General features: G+C 36.3%; 1 protein-coding gene across 3 annotated transcripts in view; it reads right to left on the bottom strand.

Moving 5' to 3' along the window:
- STIM2 (stromal interaction molecule 2) overlaps window positions 1-23,128 on the bottom strand; it is a 163,618-nt gene that overhangs the window by 40,371 nt on the left and 100,119 nt on the right. For all 3 annotated transcript variants that reach the window (XM_065907438.1, XM_065907439.1, XM_065907440.1), the window contains exon 3: window positions 19,263-19,377. In XM_065907438.1, coding sequence (XP_065763510.1) covers window positions 19,263-19,377 — 115 coding nt within the window. The remainder of the gene's footprint in view (window positions 1-19,262; window positions 19,378-23,128) is intronic.

The following is a 23,128-nucleotide window of genomic DNA, read 5'->3' as shown; positions in this document are numbered from 1 at the left end:
AGATCTGCTGGAAAAGGGAAAGGCTACCCACTCTAGTACTCTGGCCTGGAGAATTCCATGGACTGTATAGTCCATGGGGTCGCAAAAAGTCGGACACAACTGAGAGATAAACAGGGCAAGAAGTCAACTAAATAAACCAGCGAGAATTAATCCAGTAGTGTTAGACTGCTATCAATGTGAACTAATATCAGGTATCAGTGAGAACTCATGACTTAATATATAGAGAGAAGTAAATACAGGGGTATGTGTTACTTAACTCTCTACTAAGAGCGCCTGGGAATAATACCTGAATAGCAATGAGAAGACCTAGTGTGAAAATCTTGGTTTCTAAATACTACCTCAACTAGAAGTAACCAGAATTCCTTGAGGTAATGGTTGTTTCCAGGGGTACAGCTAAGAAATAACAAAATAAGCCTAGAGCACCTTTTCGTGCCAGAATATAAGGAAGGCTAAAAAAACTATGAAGACACACATATAAAAGAAAAGAAGAGAAAAGTCAGCTTGAATGGTTTACAACAGTCATATCCGGGACAATTAAAGCATCAAAATAACAAGAGCAACAAACTCACTGAACAAAGTAGAAATCTAGGACCCATGCTGATATAAATGAATAAATGCAGACGATCAATCTCAGACCAGTCGTAAGATTTTGAGATTCACTGTTTCTCCCACTTCTATTTTCAAGATATGCCATTTATCTCCGACCATCTTCACAGGACAAGATGTTAATATACTCTGTTTAATTTTGCCTTATAGTAGAATGCAACTAATAAGTAGAAGGAATGACGGAATTCTAAAAACCATAATTTGGCAACCATCAGAGTAACAATTAATTCAGGCAAAAAACAGTCATGGATGCTAAAATCAGTGGGTGAAAAGTGATGAGGAATGTGATGTTATGAAGTCTCCAAGTTTCTCTTCACAAAGTAATACTAACTACAAAGGGGAAAAACACAGCTTTATGGTTACAGAATCAGAATAGATATTATCTTAATCAAGTGATCAAAGGTAAAACTGCATAACACAAACTAACACCATGTGTCACTCAGAAGGATCTAATGAAAAGAATTCCTGTGACAGTCCAGTCCAAAATGCCTAACGTGGATCTAATCACAGAAAACATCAAACAAATCCTAATCTAGATACAGTCTACAAAACGACACTGTTAACAATTACTGGCCAAAGACACGCAAGGCCAGGAAATACTGTGGAACTGTTGCAGATTAAAGAAGACTGCAAAGCGAGGACAACGGGGTATACTTGCACACTCACCACGAGGACCAAAAGCAAAGCTGGAATGAGGGCCTCTGGGCAGTGTTTTGCTCCTGAAGATTTTCACTAAATTCGAAGTTGCTTTCAATTAAGATTATTAAAAACTGTATTAATAATCTTTCTTTTTCAATTCTATAGGCATAGAATTCTAATAACTGCTAACTTCTTCATTACTTTGTAGTTTGTGGTTTTCTTCAAGAAAGTATGGTAATCTTTTAACACTAATAATGGTTAAAGCAAATACTAGGTCCTTATTAGCTGTCTAGTATTGTTCTAAGCTGTATATACTGATTAACTCATTTAATCCTTAACAGAGTCTTCTACAGAGGGTACTAATACCACCTACATTTCACAGATGGGGAAAGTTAAAGACAGAAAAGATTAATATACTTGCCCAAGGGGAAAAAATCTATATAAAGACTTGAATCCAGGCAGTCAAGTGCCACACTTTCTTTAGAATACTGTCTGTCTAGGAAAGGATAGCTGTACCTTGGAGTTTCTCAAGATATAGGTATCCAAAAGGTGAGAGACCTCAGTGATTATAAAGACTCAGAATCTTTAAAAAAGCTAATTGTTCAACATTCACTTAGTACCAGGTTGGTCTTCAACATTCACTTAGTACTGGGTTGAAAAGATTAAGATCCTATCTTCATAATATTGGAAAGCCTGCCAATAATTTATGCTGTTTATTTAGAAAAAAAATAATAAACTACTGCAAAAATATCTTTGACACTTTTAAAATGAGATTTACTATTGCTCTACTATAAAAGCACAGCTGGAATTGAAATAAACTTTATTTTTTTTAACTTTTCTAATTGTCTACTCAATAATTCCCATTTATATTTCCTTGTTCTCTTGCAATTGACTTATTTCCAAGATCCAAAAGTGTTTTCCTGGTTTAATTCTTTTTTCAGGCCCCAGATGTGTCACTGGGGAAAAAAGTAATTACGCTTAACTTTGGTGAAACAGTGTTGGAGACAAATGAACAAGTTACTACCAAATAAGTAAACTCAGAATTCTTCTTAAATTATGAATTGCCCTCTTATTCCAATATACAGAATACTTTATTATCTAGTAAGTAATGATAATTTATTTCAATGGAATTGTTGATAAACCAAAACCCTAGAAGTGGCCTCTAAATCCTGCCTAGTCAATTTACTTGCACAACAAATGAATTCTTACATTCCTGAAGACAATACATTATCTATTTTGTAGCTTATACACATCTTCAGTCTACACAAAGTTACTAGTAAAAATATTACACAAATTTGTTACTTCAGAGAATTCTGCTCCTTGATTCCTATTAATATAAAGATAACTGAAAGACAACCACAATGACAATTTTTTGAAAAAATACTGTCCAAATTTTTCATTAGAAAATATAGAAAATGAAAATAGCACTGCAAACTAAATAAAACTTCCACTTCTTCTAGTAGCCTAAACTCATACAAGTATTGCTTTTCCTAGAATTGATAACAGCAGGAAATTACCCATAACTACTAATAATTTAGTGACTCTTTGTAGTTTCACAAAAGCATATCTTTCCAGACAACTCACTAAGGATGACTTTGTAAACTTTATAGTCATTGATTCTCTAATGTTATGTCTGTTCTTTTCCCTACTGAGAAGACCTCACTTGGCAAAAACTGATGAGTAACACAACTGACAAGAACTCTAGGACATGATGAAGACACAGCATGGGGAAAGTATTCCATATGCTTAAGCTCTTTACAGGAGTTGCAAACAGCAGGCGGTATTTTTAGTATTATTTAAGTGTGATGAATACTATTTGCCTTTAGGGAGTGTGTCTCATGTGCCAAGAATCATATTCTTCCTTACACCGACAAGTACCTGGAGGGCATCACTTTCTCGAGATTTCCAAACTAACGCAGAATGGACAGCACCTGCTTTTTGCCACCTCAAATTCACTTCTCTGATCCTCCAATGATGCTTTTAAAAACACCTATGTTTCCTCCCGCACAGTACAGACATTTCTGGCACTCCTAGGTGAATGCAGTCAGGGTTTCACCTCATCAATGAAAAAACTGCTGTGCGGTAGTGAAAATCTGTAACAGCCAGAAAAAGTTTGGAAAGGGCAGAGGTGGAGCAAACTTTACTGATAGTGTCCAGTGCTGAGAGTTACATTAGCTCATTTAATTAAAATACCAAAATGGGATTTAATAAAGTATTTACATTTGGGAAATAACATGCTCTTACCATAAAAGCCAGAGTGGGAAGAAAAGAGGTCTGTGAGAAAAATCTGTTTATAATCCAAAAGTTTTCAACTGAAAATGTCAAGAACGTATCAGATTTTCTGAAGGAGTAACTATATTTTGTATCTTGTGACCCATGCTGCCAGGCTCCACTCACCTACATCTGGATCCAGAATAACCTTTTAAGCTTTTCTTCAATCTACTCTTGTCAAAGTCTAGCTTCTCTTGCTCATCAATCTGTTACTTCTGGTTTGTCAAGTAAGTACCCCTTTTCTCTCTGCTATCTTCTGAGACAAGACTCATAATCACCAGGGACAGAGGGTTGGAGAAGGAAGTAATCAGGTGGCATCATTCTGGAGGTCACACTGACAGTTCTAGGTTATGGCCACATGACCTAAAGCCAGTTACTTCCTGAGATTTTTCTAACTAGAGAAGGCAGGAAAAATTCTTTTCTCTTTTATCATGACCCTGGGAAAAGGTAAGTCTACGACTGCCTGCAGCCACAGAGTTAGCCTTAGAAAATACAGTAGGAGAAAATAAAAACAAAACCCAGAAAGAAACAGAGAGAAATACAGATGACCAGAGTGGATTAAGCCCCTGATTACATACCTATACTCTCCTTAAATAAAGATGGCTTTAATTAATTGATTTTCTCCTACATCAATTATATCTCAACTGGGTCATTTCATTAATATGTAAACACATTTAAAATCTTTCACCTTTAAAAAAAAAAAAAAAAAACTGCCCTTCACATCATATCTATCTTCAGGTATCATAACCCCATTTCTCTTCCCCTTCTTTTGAAAGTCAGTATTTACTGTCTTCACTTCCTCTTTTATCCACTCTAACGCAACTTTCATTTCCACCATTACAGCGCAACTGCGCTGTCAAAATCATCAACAACCTCGACCTCTACACTTTGCTGACCCAAGGGTAGATCTCTGTTGTGATCTTACTCAAACTTTTGGAGCCTCTGATCCTATCTATGTCCTTTTTAAAAAAATGTTTCCTTCATACATCTCAGCACCCTAGATTCTCCTGGTTCCCCTCATAATCTCACCGGTCACTTCTCTTTCCTCTTTCCGGGGTCCCTCTCTGCGTCTTGACCTTTCAGCACTGTCCTTCACCTCTTTGAAATGGGATCTTGGTGTTTTTCAACTATTTCCTCCCATTATTGATCCCTCAGCTGAGCCTTTTTCAACCTTTTTTCCCCAAACTGCCTCCAAGAAATTTTAACACCACAGGTACATAAAACCTAGGCACTGCATGATCCTTAATTCCTGTCTCCAACCTCCCTGAATTCAACTTCCTGAATCCAATCCAACAGCAAATCCTTTCAGCGAGTCCTTCAAACTATATCAGACCCCTCTGCCACCTCCCTCTACCAGGTCACTGCAGAGCCTCAGCAGACCTTTTACTTCTACTCCTCTCTTCTCCAGAGTCTAACAGCCACACAGTAACTACATAATCTTTTCAAAAGACAGATCACACATCACTGCTTAGCTCAAAACTCCTAAATGGAGCTAGAATTGCAGTAAGGATAATGGCATTATACTTAATTCCTGAACTCTATTAGGCCCTACAAGGTCTTCTGAGATCATGCAAACCTGTTCATTACCTGCCTTCCTAAGACCGCTAACTTCATGAAGGTAGGATATCTATTTTGATCAATGAAATTTCTAAAACCCAGAATAATGCCAGTCTTCAGGAGGAATTGAATCAACTTTTAATGACATAACGAATGGAGCAAATGGGTATGCTTCTGTCACTTACAATAAATAACATCTTTGATGATTCGCATTCTTACAACAAATTTCCCATTACTTGAAGTACTTTGAGTCTCTTTATCTTCTGCCACTAAAAAAAAAAAGACTTAACTAAAACATATCAACTGCTCAAACTTTAAAAGAAAGCTTTATAGTAAAGAAGAAGACATAGTATACTGTAATTTCAAGCCAATCGACAAAGCCATGTTGAACAGTCAGTTATGCACAGTAATTTATTAAGCGTTTAGTCTTGTGATAAATTCAGCCTTCAATATTTAATATAGTGCAGGTTCTATTAGAAACTAGAGTGATTACTTTGAGGGGACATTCTTAAAAACCACTCAAAGAATCTAGACACAGGCCTAAAAACATATATTCACTAACTTAAAACTTAATCTTCTCTTTTTCAAAATTACACATCTAAAAGAGAATGCAGTCTAAAGTCATGGTCAGATTCATGCAATTGGGCATGCTCATTGAAAACAGATGAGAGGAATTTAAACAGCTGCCAAAGCAGGTCAGTCTTCAGCTATCTGACACTGCAGCCTGGGATATGCTTGCTACCTTTGCTAGGCTCACGGGCTCTGGCTCGGTGGGTATGCAGCTAGTACAGAGAAACCCACCATTACTCACTGCGGGAGAGCCGTCGCACTACCCTTAAAACCCTGCCACAAAATACTTGGCACTGGTCAAAACATGGAAAATAAGGACGGTAGGATTCTATATTCTTACAACATGTAACTCAGAAACTAAACAAACGAATAAGCAAATTTTAAAGGTGAGAATTTCTTGGATCTCCCCTAAGTACGCATCCTCTTCATCTTCCCTTTTCCCAGCCCAGCCCACCTCCATCCCCTTCCAAAAAGTCCAGTGCATTGTTTTAAGAGAACTGTCACTCAAACTCTTCACAGGAAGTAAGTCTATAAAGGATTTGAAAACGGCTAGTGATAGTGCCATCGAGCAATGGAAAATGACTCTGTCAACCAATTTCTTGCCTGTCTTACACTAAATTCATTTTTTATTAACCTATCTTTTCAAACCATAAACCAACATGATTGTAAATAAAGAAATACTGACACATTACATTAAGATGTAATAAGGTATACTCTGTTGCTTATATAATTGCCAAGATTATAATATTTCTAATAAAATTTGGGGGATAAAAAAGATGCAATAAGGTGTAATCCCAACTTCCAACTCTTACATTAATACAGAGTGGGAGTACTTTTTGAACAAAATCCCTGCTGAATTAAAAAACTTTTGAAATGTTCAACTTTTTAACATGTCAGTAAAGTACTTCCTTTTTTCTTTAAGCATAATCAGATCTACCAGTTTCTTAAGAAAGCCCTTTACCTGATCAAACTAACCATTTGTAATTTCCATTCCATTTCCTCCATTTTCTTACCTATGCCTTAAATAAGAAGTTACTCATTTATCTATTTCATATCTACTTATTCTCATAAATCAGTTTTTATTGTGGCAAAATATGCATAACATAAAATTTACCATTTTATCTATTTTAAGTGTATAAATCAATGGTATTAAGTATTCATATTGTTGTACAACCATCACCACCATCCACTCCAGAACTCTCATCTTGCACAATTTAAACTCTGCACCCATTAACCAATAACTCCCCATTCTCCTCCCACTAGGCCCCAGCAACCACTACTACTCTCTGTCTTTGATTTTGACTATTCTAGGTACCTCATGTAAGCAGAATCATACTGTATTTGCTTTTCTGTGACTGAGTTATTCCACTTAGTACAATATCTTCAGGGTCCACCCATGTTGCAACATTTGTCAGAATTTCCATACTTTTTAAGGCTGAACAGTGTTTCACTGTATACCACATTTTGTTTATCCATTTATCTGTTGATAACCATTTGGGCTGCTACACTCACACCTTTTTTAAGATTTATTTTGTGTGCAAATATGAGTCAATTCCCCATACAAATGTTTAAATTGCTATCTGTAGGTTATCGATAGTCTTCTCGCCATACTTAAAGGCTTTTTTCCAATATATCACATTTCTCTATTTAGTACTACTGGCCACTTTTCATCTCCTCTCTCTATCCCCCAGAAAGAGAGAAGAAATTACTTACAAAGATTCACAGAATGCAAAGACATAAAACATGAAGGACACCAATGAACTAGAGAAATAAAATGAAACTAAGAGGACACACAAAATATACATGAGGACCCTTAATTAACAGTTACAAAAAGTAGACAGAGAAGGAAATGAAATCACCGAAAGGGTTCACAAAATAAGCACAAATCATCTCCTCCTAAGTACAACCGTTCTCATTACAGAGAACTAAAAAAAAGATTCTTCATGAGGGCTCTCAGCATATCCTTAGGTGGCATAGGTGGACTCAACTATACAACCATCTGTCACTTTCTGAAAACTCTCCTCTACAGACTTTCAAGAAACTGTATCTTCCTGATTCATCTCCCATGTGTTGATGGCCATTATTTATCTCATTAGCTACTCATCTGTTTTGTCTTATTAGCAGTATTCCCAAGGAGCTACTCTCTTTCCGTTTCCTTCTTTTGGTGAATTCTTAATTCATATGACTCTAACTATGATACCTTTATATGAGTGAATATACATCATTAATTATGTTCTGGAACATAGCCCTTAAGCAGCCATAAGTTCTAGTGATAAATACCTGATACTATTTTTTTTAGCTGATTACATGGTAAGAAAAGAAAATTGATAATGGAAGTAAAAATTAAATCTCCTTCAATGCAATTGACATTTGCTGTTTCATTTTGTCAGACTGATCTAGACTCTTTTTCTCAACCATGAAATATTTTAATTTCAAATGTGAATTTTCAATCATTTTTGTACATTATCTTCTACAAAGATAGATAGAAATGTAATGACCTTCTAGTTTAATAACTTAAGTATGCAGCTGATTTTAAAAAATTTGAATCAAAAGTTTCTAAATGACCCATCATTTTCAACTTCCTGGAAGAATTAATACTGATACAAGAGAAAGAGAAACAGAAGACTAGTCGAATGTTAGAAGAATGCTTATTAAGGACATCTTACTAAAGAGCACCCTAACCAGATGAGAAAGTTAGACAACTAACATTATTTGCACTTAGTACTCTATTTTAATAGAGTAGCCATTCATAGTGTGAAGATTTTTAAGTATAAGACGTAAGTGCTATGTGATTTAACCTGTGTTTTATCATACATTCCCTCTGAAACATATTTATATATGTAATATATGTATACATATATGTTCCAGAATTACATAAATGTTTATAATTTTTAGAAATAAGTCATGTTCACATTCAAATTAAAATGGTTATCTAGTATCTTTGAAATCTTTATTTTCTTTGTATTTATAATTTGCATTATTTCTATTACAGTTGCTTCTAAATTGCTAATATTCACTAGATTTGAAAAAGAGACCCAAGTAAACATAAGACTTGCCTGAGAAAAGATTTTGTAAAACTAACCACCTTTGAAGAAGAAAATACTATTACCAACAAACAAGTTCTGTATCCAAAAGAGCAGGAACAAAACATCTGTTCCACCTAAAGTAGAATTTGACATAGTGAATCTCCCAAAATAATGTAATTTTAACAACCAGAACTTGAACCAGAGTCCCTCCTACCCACCCCTTTTCCAAAAGATTAGTAAAGCAAAATTTAATACACATCCATATGGAACTGGTTCCCAATTGGTGGGGTAAGGAAAGAAAGAATAATAAGATGTTCAAGAAAGCCTAAGGTTTTCTAGACAGTCCATCACAGTGAAAAGTGGACAGCCCTTATTTTTACCTTCTGCAGAAGGTTCTGTTACTGTACTCCAAATGTGAGGTATCCCTTGAGTCTGTGAACATAGCAGAGGAGAAATGTAGAATAATTCAGGTATATAAAAAACCATAATAAGGCAAATTCACAAACAATTTTAGAATAGTATCTCCTTAAATGATAAGAAAAGCTTCGCTGCATGATGAATATATAAAAGTTCATTATTTGAGGAAAAAATGAAGCTCACAATACATCTAATTCACATGTTCATAAAGAATAGAAACGATCAAGTTTTCTGCAGCCCAGTGTACACAGAGATGTAATAATCAGTGGGTCTCTGCATCTTATACTGAGAGGTGGTCTCTATTTCAGAACAAAACCAAGAAAGAACTACAAAGGAACACAGAGCTGTCTCAAGGTCAAGTATCTGCTATAGACTCAAAAGTCATAATTCATCCTAGCAAATCAGTATATGCAATGACTAAGTCTGCAGAAGTATCCTGAAGTAAAACAGAGTCCCAACAATAAAAGAGAAAGAGAAATAGAAGACAACCAAAATAATTAAAACCAAAATAGTTAGCCCTGAAAGAGGTCTGAAATTCAGGGAACAAAGAGACCGAAATACTAACACAGGATAAGATTAAGAAACATTAGCAATTTATTGTGAGTGCTCGGAACTCATCTGGATAAGCACACAATACAAAGAAAGCTATTTGATTGTAAAAGAATAAAAACACTTTATATAAAGTATAAAAATCAATTCTGATTAATACAAAACACTGTTTTTGCAAAATGATCAAGTAATTTACACACTGATCAAGTAATATATATGCTATTCCTACAGAAAAAGCCCATGTTAACACACTTGAATGTTGGTTGATAGAATAAATGAACAATACGCTTGTCTTACCTACTCTCTACATAAAATAAACTTTGACTATAAAAGACTTTTAGTAGTGGTGCAAATAATGACATTTGTCATTCTGAAACTAGACTCTACGTGGAGAACAGGCCTTCCTCTGTATAAACCACTTTCTGTGGGCTACGAAAACCTAGTACCTCTACAGATAGGTAGAAACAACTTCTCCTAGAACTAAAAGTATGATATAAAAGTTGAAGTGTTAAACACCTGGATTAATAAAACAGATAAGCATTTGAAGCATATTAAGAGTCTTATGATTTTAAAATGTGCTATATTAATTACAAATATCCTGAAAGCTATTAATCCAGCAGAGTGCCTCCCACTGAAAGAGTAATAAAAGATAAAAGATAAATGCCCCTTTATATGCAACTAACTCCTCAGGCCTTACCTGACTGCTGCAGGCAGACCAACATACTTCTTTTTCTATTAACCCACAGTGCCTACTACCTATCCTGATTACAGATAGTAGAAAGGAGCACATCCTTTAATTACTTGTCAATAGAACTTTCTCCAACAGCAGACTGTCGGCAGGCGGAGGACAGAAAACATATTCTTCATCTGTGCATCTTCAGAATCTGTGCATCTTCAGTATCTGTTTATTTTCATTCCTCCCGCTCAAAACCACATTACATTAAACTCAAAGCAGGGTTTCTTGACTATAGTGAATTCATTGTCCTATAACTCTTCTATATTATACAACTTTCTAAAACAAGAAGCTATAATAGCTCCTAATTAGTGCAATGATGATAAAAAGGTTGAAATACTGTAAACATTGCCAACTCATAATTTCTACAATAATATCCTTCTTTACTATTGAGATCAGGCACACATCATATATCCTTAATACAGTGCTCCAGGCAGGAAGTGATGCTGCCCCCAACTCAGAAACCTTAATCTCCAGCATCCTCTATATGTTCTGTGCTCACACTTATCTCAGTCACTGAGCACTTGCTGGGTGGCAGGCACTATTCTAAGCACTATACATTTACAAATTCACTTCATCAACATTTGGATGTAGTAGACGGCCTTACCCCTATCTAAGAGATGACAAATCCAAGACACAGAAAGGTTAAGTGCCACATGTTAATAGCAAAAGACAAATATTAAAACAGTGATTTATTCTATCTCATACACTAAAAAATTACATTTCTGACTAGTAAACTGTGCTTACTTGAGGGGTTTAGGACTAACGTTGGGAATTACAAGTACTCATTTTAATGTGCTAACCTGTAAGTATAGCCCTCTTTTTTTCACTTCTAGGAAAATTTTATCTTTCAAAATCTTGCTAAAGAGTCATCCCCTAATGAAGACTTCCTCATAATAAATCTATCCATTCTTTTAAAGTGTCACAATAGGACCACTTACCTACTATTTAATCAAATCTTCATGTATTGTTATTTAACATTTCATTTGTGCACATGTAACAATATTGTAAACTTCTGGAAGAAAAGGGCCTTATCTTATACTTGTATCCTGCCATAGTGACTGCTATGCATACTGTAAACATACAATATTGTGTTGATGGATGCCACAAAGTTAACTGGCTACCTTATTATCCACAAGGTCTACATTTTGAGTTACTCTGCTGATAATGTCAAACAATATGCATTGATCGTTTTACATGTTATTTCATTCCAGTCTGACTGTAACCGATAGCATATACATGAAAAAGAAATTTTATTGCCATTTAGAGATCCACTTGTACTTTTATACCCAGAAAAAAATCCTTAGGAATATCAAGGATCTACATAAAGAAAGAGTTAAAATCCTCATTACTTTTAGAAATTTAACACCCATCGTCAAGAATTCTTTCCCTTTATATTTTCTTCATGTAACACTGACATTTTTGCTTTCCTTAACAGAAGGAAAAAGCTCTTGCTCATTTCTCTCTAGCTAAGTTTTGAACACACTTTAAAACATACATTATTAAAGGCTGACATCTTTTATTCTCTCCAGCAATTTCAGATTCTTTAAACTCCTAATTAAAAAAACAACAATAATAAACCTTTAGCAAAATTTCCAAATATCTATTCAATGTGTAAAGACCGAAATTATACAATGACCTTATGTAAGATAAGACCCATACTGAACATGAACAGGATGGAAAGATTACCTCATGGTTGTCACAGGTTAAAATAACTATTTAACCCAATGAGTTATTTTTAAAAACGGTATATTACTTAATCAGTTTTATATCTACCATGACTCCCTAGATCTCATACATAATCAATAATTTTCTATATATATTTTCCTTCATTAGGTATCTGGCTGCTATCTAATTGCTGCATTTATTAGTTTTAACAACTGATCCAGTTTATCAAAATCTGTCTGAAATCTAATATTAGTTTTTTAAATGACTTTTATTTATGTTGGACTTTTGCCATGTGCAAGCTAACCAAGGATGCTCTACACACACACGTACATTCAGGTCACACTGAAATTTTTCTATATGAGATCAGTATCAATTTCTGAGGAACACAACTCTACCTTTTCCCCAATTTGACAACATTCCATAAAGATCTTAGTTACATTTCACCACCCAGAGAATTGTACACTAAAATGGTGAGTCTTTAGCCTAATATATCTGTTCATTTTACTGATGAATATTATGAGACTGAAGCAAAAACCTTACAAAACTTTAAATAGAGCTGAACATTTTTGTTCATTCAGCATTATTACAAAGATAAGTAAGTCAACACTTACTAAGTGCCTATCAGGTGTTGCCAGGAAGTATGCCAGGCACTTTTACTACATTACTCATTTTACAAGTGCATTTTACAAGAGATCCATTTTACAAGTGCATTTTAAAATGTGCCAGATGTCTTAATGTTTATAAACAGAAGGGCTGGGGTGTAAATTTGTACAGCTTGAAAACCCACACACCACCTAAAGCAGGCTACCTCCATTTCTAGCAAATTTTCAGGTAATTGAAGGAGAAGCTATAAGCGGGCTACCATTTATGGTCTACCTCCTTATTGCCTAGGGCTTCCCTGATAGCTCAGCTGGTAAAGAATCCACCTACAATGCAGGAGACCCCAGTTCAATTCCTGGGTTGGAAAGATCCACTAGAGAAGGGACAGGCTACTCACTCCAGTTCTTGGACTTCCCTTATGGCTCAGTTGGTAAAGAATCCACCTGCAATGCAGGAGAACTGGGTTCAGTCCCTGGGTTGGGAATATCCCCTGCAGAAGGCAAAGGCTACAGACTCCAGTTTTCTGGCCTGGAGAATTCCATGGACTACATAGTCCATGGGATCGCAAAGAGTCAGACACGACTGAGCGACTTTCACTTTCCTTATTCCCTTCCAGAACTCCTGGTCAATCCTCACAGCTGACTGCAAACATCCCCTTCTGGGTATAATTCTATCAGAGAGTTCATTAGTCCTTCCAATGAGCTACCTCATATCTTACACTTACTTCTATTATTATACACTATCACCATATGTTGTAATTATTTCTTTACTTTGTTTTTTCCACTCAGCTACTTACTTCTCATATTAATAGCTCAGAATGCATTTAACTTATCTTTAATACCCAGGATCCACTGCCTGCTTAACACAAAATAGATACAACCTATGAGGCCAAACTGCTTCTGTAACATGAATTAGCTTACCTGCAACTAATAAAAAGAAATCATGTTAACACAAAAGTCATATCATCTCACAGGTGACTTTTCCTCACATGTTATCATTTTACACCACCAAGTAACAGGAACTGGATACAAAGTATAGAGACAGAACAATAAAGCTACAAAAATGACTGCTTGCCATTCCTTCTTCTTCTTAGCTCAGCCTGGCCACAGCCTCTTAGAAATGCTTGTTGTTTAGTTCTCATCTTTGCATACGTTGCCCTTATTGTCATTATTTAGCAACTTCAATCCTATCTAACACTCCTTTTATTAAGTTATCTTTATGTATTATTAAAGGTAAAGTTCTATAGTGAGCATAGTATTTACTGGTTAGAAATTCAACACCTCTTTTTTTATTACCTGTGCTAGTATTTTTATTAGTACTATTAGTGCTCTGATTACAAAGCTGCATAGGTTTTGAGTCATTGGTTCCAACCCCAATTTTCTTCCATAAATTCCAATTATTAAGCATAATAATTGAATAGCATACGTTTTCCAGGAATGCATATATTTCACTACAACAGAAATGCCTGTACTCAAAGTAAGAAGTGGATTACTGAGTATCCAGTGCTCATCAGACATTATACACTCATTCATTCAACAGATCTGTATTGAATGTCAAAGTAAATAAGGCACTGTTCTAGGCACTGGAGACACAAGGACGGGCACAGGTATGGCTGTATGTTTGTGTGTTATGTCCATGTGTGTTTGCATGTGTATGTATGTATCTACATCCATATTCAACTAAACAAACTTAAGTTACATATTATTGTATTCTAGTCACTTTGTCAGCAGTTTCCAAACCTTTCCAGAAGAATTACTTTCTGTTTCCCGAAGGAAATCTTTAAGAGAAATAAAGTATACCAGATAAAAGCAGAACCCTACACATTGAGCATGCCCTGTCCCCCGAGATGCCTCCAGGAAACCTGAGGCTTGTCAGGTTATGATTAGAATCACTGACTTAGGAACAATGCCCTGCCTTTTTACACGAGCACTTTAATAAATGGAAAGAGTCAGACATAGTAAAATCAACTGAGAGAAATGACACTGAGAAAATCAATTAGGCCACTACAAAACTTCTAATAGACGTCTCTTTTATTCAGCTCCTTTCTCTGCCCTCCCATGCAGCTGTTACAGCAGGAGCCTGAGACTGTTCCTCCCAAACCCTAACCCCTAAGAGGTTGCTATGTGAGGGCGGAGACGAGATCAGAGAAAAAGCAGCAAGGAGCAGATAATTTAGGACAACTCTTTGAAGAGTTAAGAGGAAAATCTTCACACCACCATGATGATAAAATCTCAGGGCATGGAAATTAAGTTGAAAGTCTAGGGAAAAAGAGATTTAAGAGGCTATTCAAAACTTACAAAGATCTTCCAACTAAACCCAAACAGACATTTCTCATTTCTCACAAAAGATACTTCACTAGGGTGAGAAATCAAAATAGGGTTTAGGGACAAAACCCCATCAAATCTGGGACACAAAAATAAAAATAGACCAAGATTCCCCTTTTCTCTGAGGTTAACTTTTTTGGGGGCAGGGGAGAGAACAAAAAGGACAAGCAAAACAAATTAATCAATTATATCTTGGAAGCTGATACATGATGGGGGTGGTGGAGAAAGTCTGAAGCTACAGAAGAGGGATCAACAAGGGTACAAAAGACAATGGGGGTTGTGGTTTGCAATTTGCTATTTTCAATAGAGTGGTCAGGATAGACCTTAAGGAGAGACTAGCCCAATAAAAGAGGTAATCAGAAGGACATCTGCATTCCTGCAGCAAGGAGTCCATCTAGGAAAGAGCCCAGTGAGAATGAGATGGACAGGACAGAAAATGGAAAAGAGGGTCTAGGATAGGGCAGATCTCTGACCTTTAGAGGTCTTCCTAAAGACTTTAGCTTTTGCAGCCAAAGATGGAGAAGCTCTAATAAGACTGGGAGTTGACTGCGGCTCAGATCATGAACTCCTTATTGCCAAATTCAGACTTAAATTGAAGAAAGTAGGGGAAACCATTAGATCATTCAGGTATGACCTAAATCAAATCTCTTATGATTATACAGTACAGGTGACAAATAGATTCAAGGGATTAGATCTGATAGACAGAATGCCTAAAGAACTATGGATGGAGGTTCATGACACTGTACAGGAGGCACTGATTAAGACCATACTCAAGAAAAAGAAATGCAAAAAGGCAAAACAGTTGTCTAACGAGGCCTTACGAATAGCCAAAAAAAGAAGAGAAGCAAAAAGCAAAGGAGAGAAGGAAAGATATTCCCATTTGAATGCAGAGCTCCAAAGAATAGCAATGAGAGATAAGAAAGCCTTCCTCAGCGATCAATGCAAAGAAATAGAGGAAAACAATAGAATAGGAAAGACTAGAGATCTCTTCAGAAAATTAGAGATACCAAGGGAACATTTCATGCAAACATGAGCACAATAAAGGAAAGAAATGGTATGGACCTAACAGAAGCAGAAGATATTCATGACCCAGATAACCACGACGGTGTGATCACTGACCTAGAGCCAGACATCCTGGAATGTGAAGTCAAGTGGGCCTTAGGAAGCATCACTACAAAAAAAGCTAGTGGAGGTGATGGAATTCCAGTTGAGCTATTTCAAATCCTAAAAGATGATGTTGTGAAAGTGCTGCACTCAATATGCCAGCAAATTTGGAAAACTCAGCAGTGGCCACAGGACTGGAAAAGGTCAGTTTTCACTCCAATCCCAAAGAAAGACAATGCCAAAGAATGTTCAAACTACCACACAGTTGCACTTATCTCACACGCTAGCAAAGTAATGCTCAAAATTCTCCAAGCCAGACTTCAACAGTATATAAACCATGAACTTCCAGACATTCAAGTTGGATTTAGAAAAGGCAGAGGAACCAGAGATCAAATTGCCAACATCCACTGGATCATAGAAAAAGCAAGAGAGTTCCAGAAAAACATCCACTTCTGCTTTATTGACTATGCCAAAGCCTTTGACTGTGTGGATCACAACAAACTGTGGAAAATTCTGAAAGAGATGGGAATACCAGACCACCTGACCTGCCTCCTGAGAAATCTGTGTGCAAGTCAAAAAGGAACAGTTAGAATTGGATATGGAACAAGAGACTGGTTCCAAATCAGGAAAGGAGTACATCAAGGCTGTGTATTGTTACCCTGCTTATTTAACTTATCTGAAGAGTACATCATGTGAAATGCTGGGCTGGATGAAGCACAAGCTGGAATCAAGATTGCCAGGAGAAATATCAATAACCTCAGATATGCAGATACCACCAACCTTATGGCAGAAAGCGAAGAAGGACTAAGAGTCCCTTGATGAAAGTGAAAGAGGAGAGTGAAAAAGTTGGCTTAAAACTCAACATTCAGAAAACTAAGATCATGGCATCTGGTCCCATCACTTCATGGCAAATAGATGGGGAAACAATGGAAAACAGTGGCAGACTTTATTTTGGGGGGCTCCAAAATCACTGCAGATGGTGATGGCAGCCATGAAATTAAAAGACGCTTACTCCTTGGAAGAAAAGGTATGACCAACCTAGACAGCATATTAAAAAGCAGAGACATCACTTTACCAACAAAGATCTGTCTAGTCAAAGCTATGGTTTTTCCAGTAGTCATGTATGGGTGTGAGAGTTGGACTATAAAGAAAGCTGAGTGCCAAAGAACTGATGGCTTTTGAACTGTGGTGTTGGAGAAGACTCTTGAGAGTCCCTTGGACTGCAAGGAGATCCAACCAGTCCATCCTAAAGGAGATCAGTCCTGAATATTCATTGGAAGGACTGATGCTGAAGCTGAAACTCCAATACTTCGGCCACCTGATGCAAAGAACCAACTCACTGGAAAAGACCCTGATGCTGGGAAAGACTGAAGGTGGGAGGAGAAGGGGACGACAGAGGATGAGACGGTTGGATGGCTTCACCAACACGATGGACATGAGTTTGAGTGGGCTCCAGGAGTTGGTGATGGACAGGGAAGCCTGTTGTGCTGTGGTTCATGGGGTCGCAATGAGTCAGACACAACTGAGCAACTGAACTGAACTGAATGAGCCATTACAGGATATTGAGCAAATTTGATTTATATGGTCAACAGATTACTCTGCAAGTGAAGAATAGACTACCACAGAACACAAGCATTCACTAGGAGATGCTGAAGGACCTACCACCATTATCAGAAAGTTACCGTGATATCAAGGAAGAGATGGGGACCGAACCACGGTAAGAGAACAACAGGTGGTGAGAAGTGGTCCAGTCTTTTTTTCCTTTCTTCAAACATGGCTAAGTGGGCTCCATTCAATTTACCACAAACTCCAAATCTAAAAGATGTTAGTAGCCATCGACTCCATAATGGATCACCAAGTCCTTTACTACTATCTACGTACTACTGAGATATCTCATATAAATTGATTAAATCGTACCGAGTTTGACCATTCTAGCACTTTTGCCCATGAAATTTATACTCGTTTATTCCTACCTGGTGGCTCAGATGCTAAAAAAAAAAAAATCCTCCTGCAATGCAGGAGAACTGGGTTCAATCTTGGGTCAAAAAGATCCCCTGGAGAAGGGAATGGCAACCCACTCCAGTATTCTTACCTGGAGAATTCCATGGACAGAGGAGCCTGGTGGGTTACAGTCCGCGGGGTTGCAAAGAGTAAGACACAACTCAGCAACTAGCAAGTTTGTATTACTTTAAAATGGTATGGGGAAGAGGAATGGAGACAAACTGGTTTTTGTTTTTGTTTTTTAATCTATGTATCTTTCATTGAGGTCAACAGTATTTTTTCCCTTCTTTCATTTTCTTCTTCCCAGAGTATTTCATCAGAAATATTTTTAAAAAATGAAAACAAAAATGTAAGCAAATCTTCTTAAGCATTAATAGAAATGAAGCACTGATGGAAATAGTTTCTTGTATCTTCTGATTTCCAAATGCTACCACTGACAGTCTAGTAATAATTTCTTCATATTTCTACTTGGCAATCTGTCCTAGCTTCTTTTAATTTCATTTCACTATTCAAACTTGAAGAGAAAAATATAAACTACAATATAATTGTGATTTCAATAAATGAATAGAAACATTAGAAAAAAGACATTTTATTCAATCAACTGTTACCAAAAAAAAAAAAAAAAAAATTTGAAAGACTTTTTTTTTTAAAGTAGCTTTCCAATACTAGGGATCTAGTTGAAATTTTATGTCACACATATCCATAAAACAGGTTGAGGACTTAAGTGTGGAGAAAGGAATAAAATATAAATTACACAACTTTACCAAGCAACTATTAGAAGACTTCATAAAGAGTTTGCTTAAGAAAAAAGGTTAAAAGTTCTGTGCCTTCTAAAAACTTTAGAAACTGTCCTCCATAACTAAAAGGAAAACTTTGTGATCCATGTTTATTTGACAAAACTTTTATAATAACACCATTTAACAGATGAAACAACACTCTAAAATTTTAAGCTCTCAGACATGTGTTATCTTATTTATTCTAGTATAAGGTGTCAAATTATCTAAAAACAGGGTGACCCTTAAGAAATCCTAAGAAAAATGAAAATCATATTTCAAAACCAAAACTGGAACAACTATTTATTAAATATAAACATCCTCACAGAAATACTATTTGGATTTTTTTGTAAATCGTATGTTAAAAATGGGTGAGCAATGCACAAAAGCAGCTGAGAGCTCCAAATCACTAAAACAGCCTTACCTTCTGATGTTTTCCACCGTTTCCATAAATCCTCAACAGTTATGTGCTTATCTTCTCTGTGCAGATGGCTGTGTTTATTAGTGGCATCTTTATATTTCATATCTTCTCTGATAAACTATAAAAGAGAAAACAATAAAGTATACTTAAATGAAAACAAAAATATAAGCAAATCTTCTCACACATTAATGAAAATCCTGAGCATTGATAGAATAGTTTTCTGTATTTCTCTATAAACGGAAAAAAGTAAAATTTGAAGTTCAGTGATTGGTAATTTTCTGATAACAACTGGCATATTTTTGGTATTTTATACTTATATTATTCTCAAATGCTTATCAAATTTATTTAATAAGATATCTTCTAATTATAACAAGAGCAGCAGTTAAAAGTATGTTCTTAATGCTCATTATTTATCAGGTGGGCTTCCTTGGTAGCTCAGCTGGTAAAGAACCTGCCTGCAATGCAGGAGACCCCGGTTTGACTCCTAGTTCAGGAATATTCCCTGGAGAAGGGAGAGGCTACCCACTCCAGTATTCTTAGGCTTGCCTGGTGGCTCAGACGGTAAAGAATCGACCTGCAAGGTGGAAGACCTGGGTTCGATCCCTGGGTTGGGAAGATTCCCCGTGAAGGAGGACATGGCAGCCCACTCCAGTATTCTTGCCTGGAGAATTCCATGGAGAGAGTAGCCTGGAGGGCTACAGCCCATGGGGTCACAAAGAATCAGACATGACTGAGCGACTAAACACACGTTTATCAGGTACTGCTATGTGTTTTATAGTAAACATGCCACGTCAGCACACATACACACAGAGCCTTTTAACTACTTAATTTCATGATGGTTCTGTAAGCAAAGTATCAAATATCGCTATGTTACAGGTGAAGAAACCAAGCAAGACCCAAAGAGGGTAAGTACTTCTCCAATGTTGAAAAAAGAACATCAGAGCTGAGATCCCAGCCCAAGCAGGTTGGTTATGCTCAACAGTATAAAATGCTGCCTCAATTTGACCAAATACTTAGTGACAGGGATATTTCATAACACAGTAAACAGCCTGAATCACTACATCATATTTTTGTTCTTCTACATTTTAATTCATTTCTTCTAGTTGAAAGACATTCAATTACAGCATTTAGAACTAAAGTATTTTACAAAACTGAAGTAGTCCCCCCTAGTAATCTTACTTTAAAATATATAGTAAGAAAACACTAAAAAATTTTTGCTAAAATTTATTTGCTAAAAACCAACCTAGTCTGTATTGCCCCATTATATAAAATTCTGCAATTTCCCTCCACTGTCTACCAAATAAAAAATAACTTTTTACGAATTATGTACTATTCCCAATCTTGTTTCTGACCCTCTTTTAAGCCTCATCTCTTGACAATTTCCACATATAAACCCATTACTCTAATTATGCAAAAAGAAAAGTTTTTATAGATTATTATGCTTTTTCTATATCATCATTTCTGTGTTTACTTGGCATCTTTACTGATTTTTTCCTGATTCTAAAATTACAAGGTCATACAAAAGATTATTTGAGAAATCCATAATGCAGAAAGTGGAAATCTCTTACAGCCCCAAACCCAAAGTCATATTTTTATGACTTTTGGTGAAAGAGGAGAGTGAAAAGGCTGGCTTAAAACTCAACATTCAAAATACTAAGATCAAGTCATCTGGTCCCATCACTTCATGGCAAATGGATGGGGAAAAAGTGAAAACAGGGACAAATTTTAATTTCCTGGGCTCCAAAATCACTGTGGACAGTGACTGAAGCCATGAAATTAAAAAAAGCTTGCTCCTTGGAAGAAAAACCACGACAAACCTGGACAGCCTATTAAAAAAGAGTTACACCATTTTGCCGACAAAGGTCCATATGATCAAAGCTATAGTTTTTCCAGTAGTCATGTCTGATTGTGAGAGTTGGACCATAAAGAAGGCCGAGTGCCAAAGAATTGATCCTTCTGAATTTTGGTGCTGGAGAAGACTCTTGAGAGTCCCTTGAACAGCAAGGAGATCAAACTAGGCAATCCTAAAAGGAAATTAACCCTGAATATTCATTGGAAGAACTGGTGCTAAAACTGAAGCTCCAATACTTTGGAAACCTGATGTGAGGAGCAGGAAAAGACCCCGAGTCACTGGAAAAGACCCTGATGCTGGGAATGGTTGAGGGCAAGAGGAGAAGGGGGCAGCAGAGGATGAGATGGTTGGATTGCATCACTCAATGGACATGACCTGAGCACACTCCAGGAGATAATGAAGGACGGGGAAGCCTGGCATGCTGCAGTCCATGGTGTCACAAAGAGTCAGAAAGGACTGACATAATGAACAACAATAATGTACCGACAGTGAATATCCCCTTCTGATGAAAGGCTAACATTTGCTTTTGCGTAGAGCTGTTCTCTACTGAAACTACAAAAGAAAATTTAACAGCTATATAATATAGAGAAAATCATTTCACTTTTCTGAGCTAAATAACCTTGGGTGTAAAATGAGGAAACAAAGTTTTAGGAAAATAAAAACCACTACTCAACATGTGGTCAGCAGACTAGTATCAGTCAGCAAATTGATAGCTGCATACAATACACATAGAAATGGAGAAATTTCAGAATTTAGAAACCATTATAGCAATCAGACAATGTGTTCAAAGAATCCTACCTAATCGTGTGGCAAATGGACTTACTGGATAGGCCCTATCCACAATGAACTGAAACGAAAAATCTGGTCCCTCACCACAGGCTAGCACTAATCTAGATAATCTGGAAAGCACTATTCTAGAAGGTCCACTCTAGCACTTGTATATTCTATTGTTCTAAACAGTGCCTTACTCTTTTTCTAAATGCTCCTTTTAAAAAAAAAAGTTATTTTTAAAGCGACCTGCCTCATTGCCTCTACTTCTCTTGTCTATTTCCTATTTCCCTATTCCTGTCCATCCCACTTCCTCTTCCTGACTGACATTTTCAGAATCCTGTAAATATACTTGCAAAAATCAGTGCTGCTGAGATGCTCAGAAACCATCCCTATCTTCTAAGAGATCCAAGAACTAGAGAGAAATTCTAGACTGAAAAGCATGATGATTGACAGGGCACAGAGGAAGCCTGCCTTGGAAATGGTCCAGTCAGTTGGAACAAATGGCAACTGTTTCATTTATGTGATACATTAAAAAAACAATGTCCTAGGAAATTCTTCTTACCACATGAGCACAGAGAACCCAGAAAAAGAGTTCAGTGGCTTTAAGATCAACACACTTCAGAAAATAAAGCTATTTACCATATATAAACAAGATGTGACATTCCGGATACTGAACTATTTTAGAAAGCCTAAAATGAGTGTATATCTACCAAAATGTGTGCTTAACAAAATAAAGGTATCAAAATGCAATTTTTAAAAAAGCTTATAAATTTAAAGTAACTATCTGCAGTAAAAGAACTATCTGGCTCCTAAAGTGGGCAAAAACTGAATAAATACAGTGAATTATGCTTTCTCTGGAATTATCATTCAAAAATTAATATATATATCTGCTTTAAAATATATGACCTTCAGGATAACACAAAAGTATACTCATATAACAAAAGTATATTCTACATTTCATTTATCTTCAACATTTTGATCATGAAAGATGATAAGAAAGCACTATATTTAGAATTACTTTATGTTGACATTGCTTATTTAACTTATATGCAGAGTACATCATGAGAAATGCTGGGCTGGATGAAGGACAAGCTGGAATCAAGATGGCCAGGAGAAATATCAATAACCTCAGATACGCAGATGACATCACCCTTATGGCAGAAAGTGAAGAGGAACTAAAAAGCCTCTTGATGAAAGTGAAAGAGGAGAGTGAAAAACTTGGCTTAAAGCTCAATATTCAGAAAAC

Source organism: Muntiacus reevesi, chromosome 16, assembly GCF_963930625.1.
Source record: "Muntiacus reevesi chromosome 16, mMunRee1.1, whole genome shotgun sequence".
Classification (NCBI taxonomy): Eukaryota; Metazoa; Chordata; class Mammalia; order Artiodactyla; family Cervidae; genus Muntiacus; species Muntiacus reevesi.
This window is presented reverse-complemented; position numbering and strand designations above follow the sequence as displayed.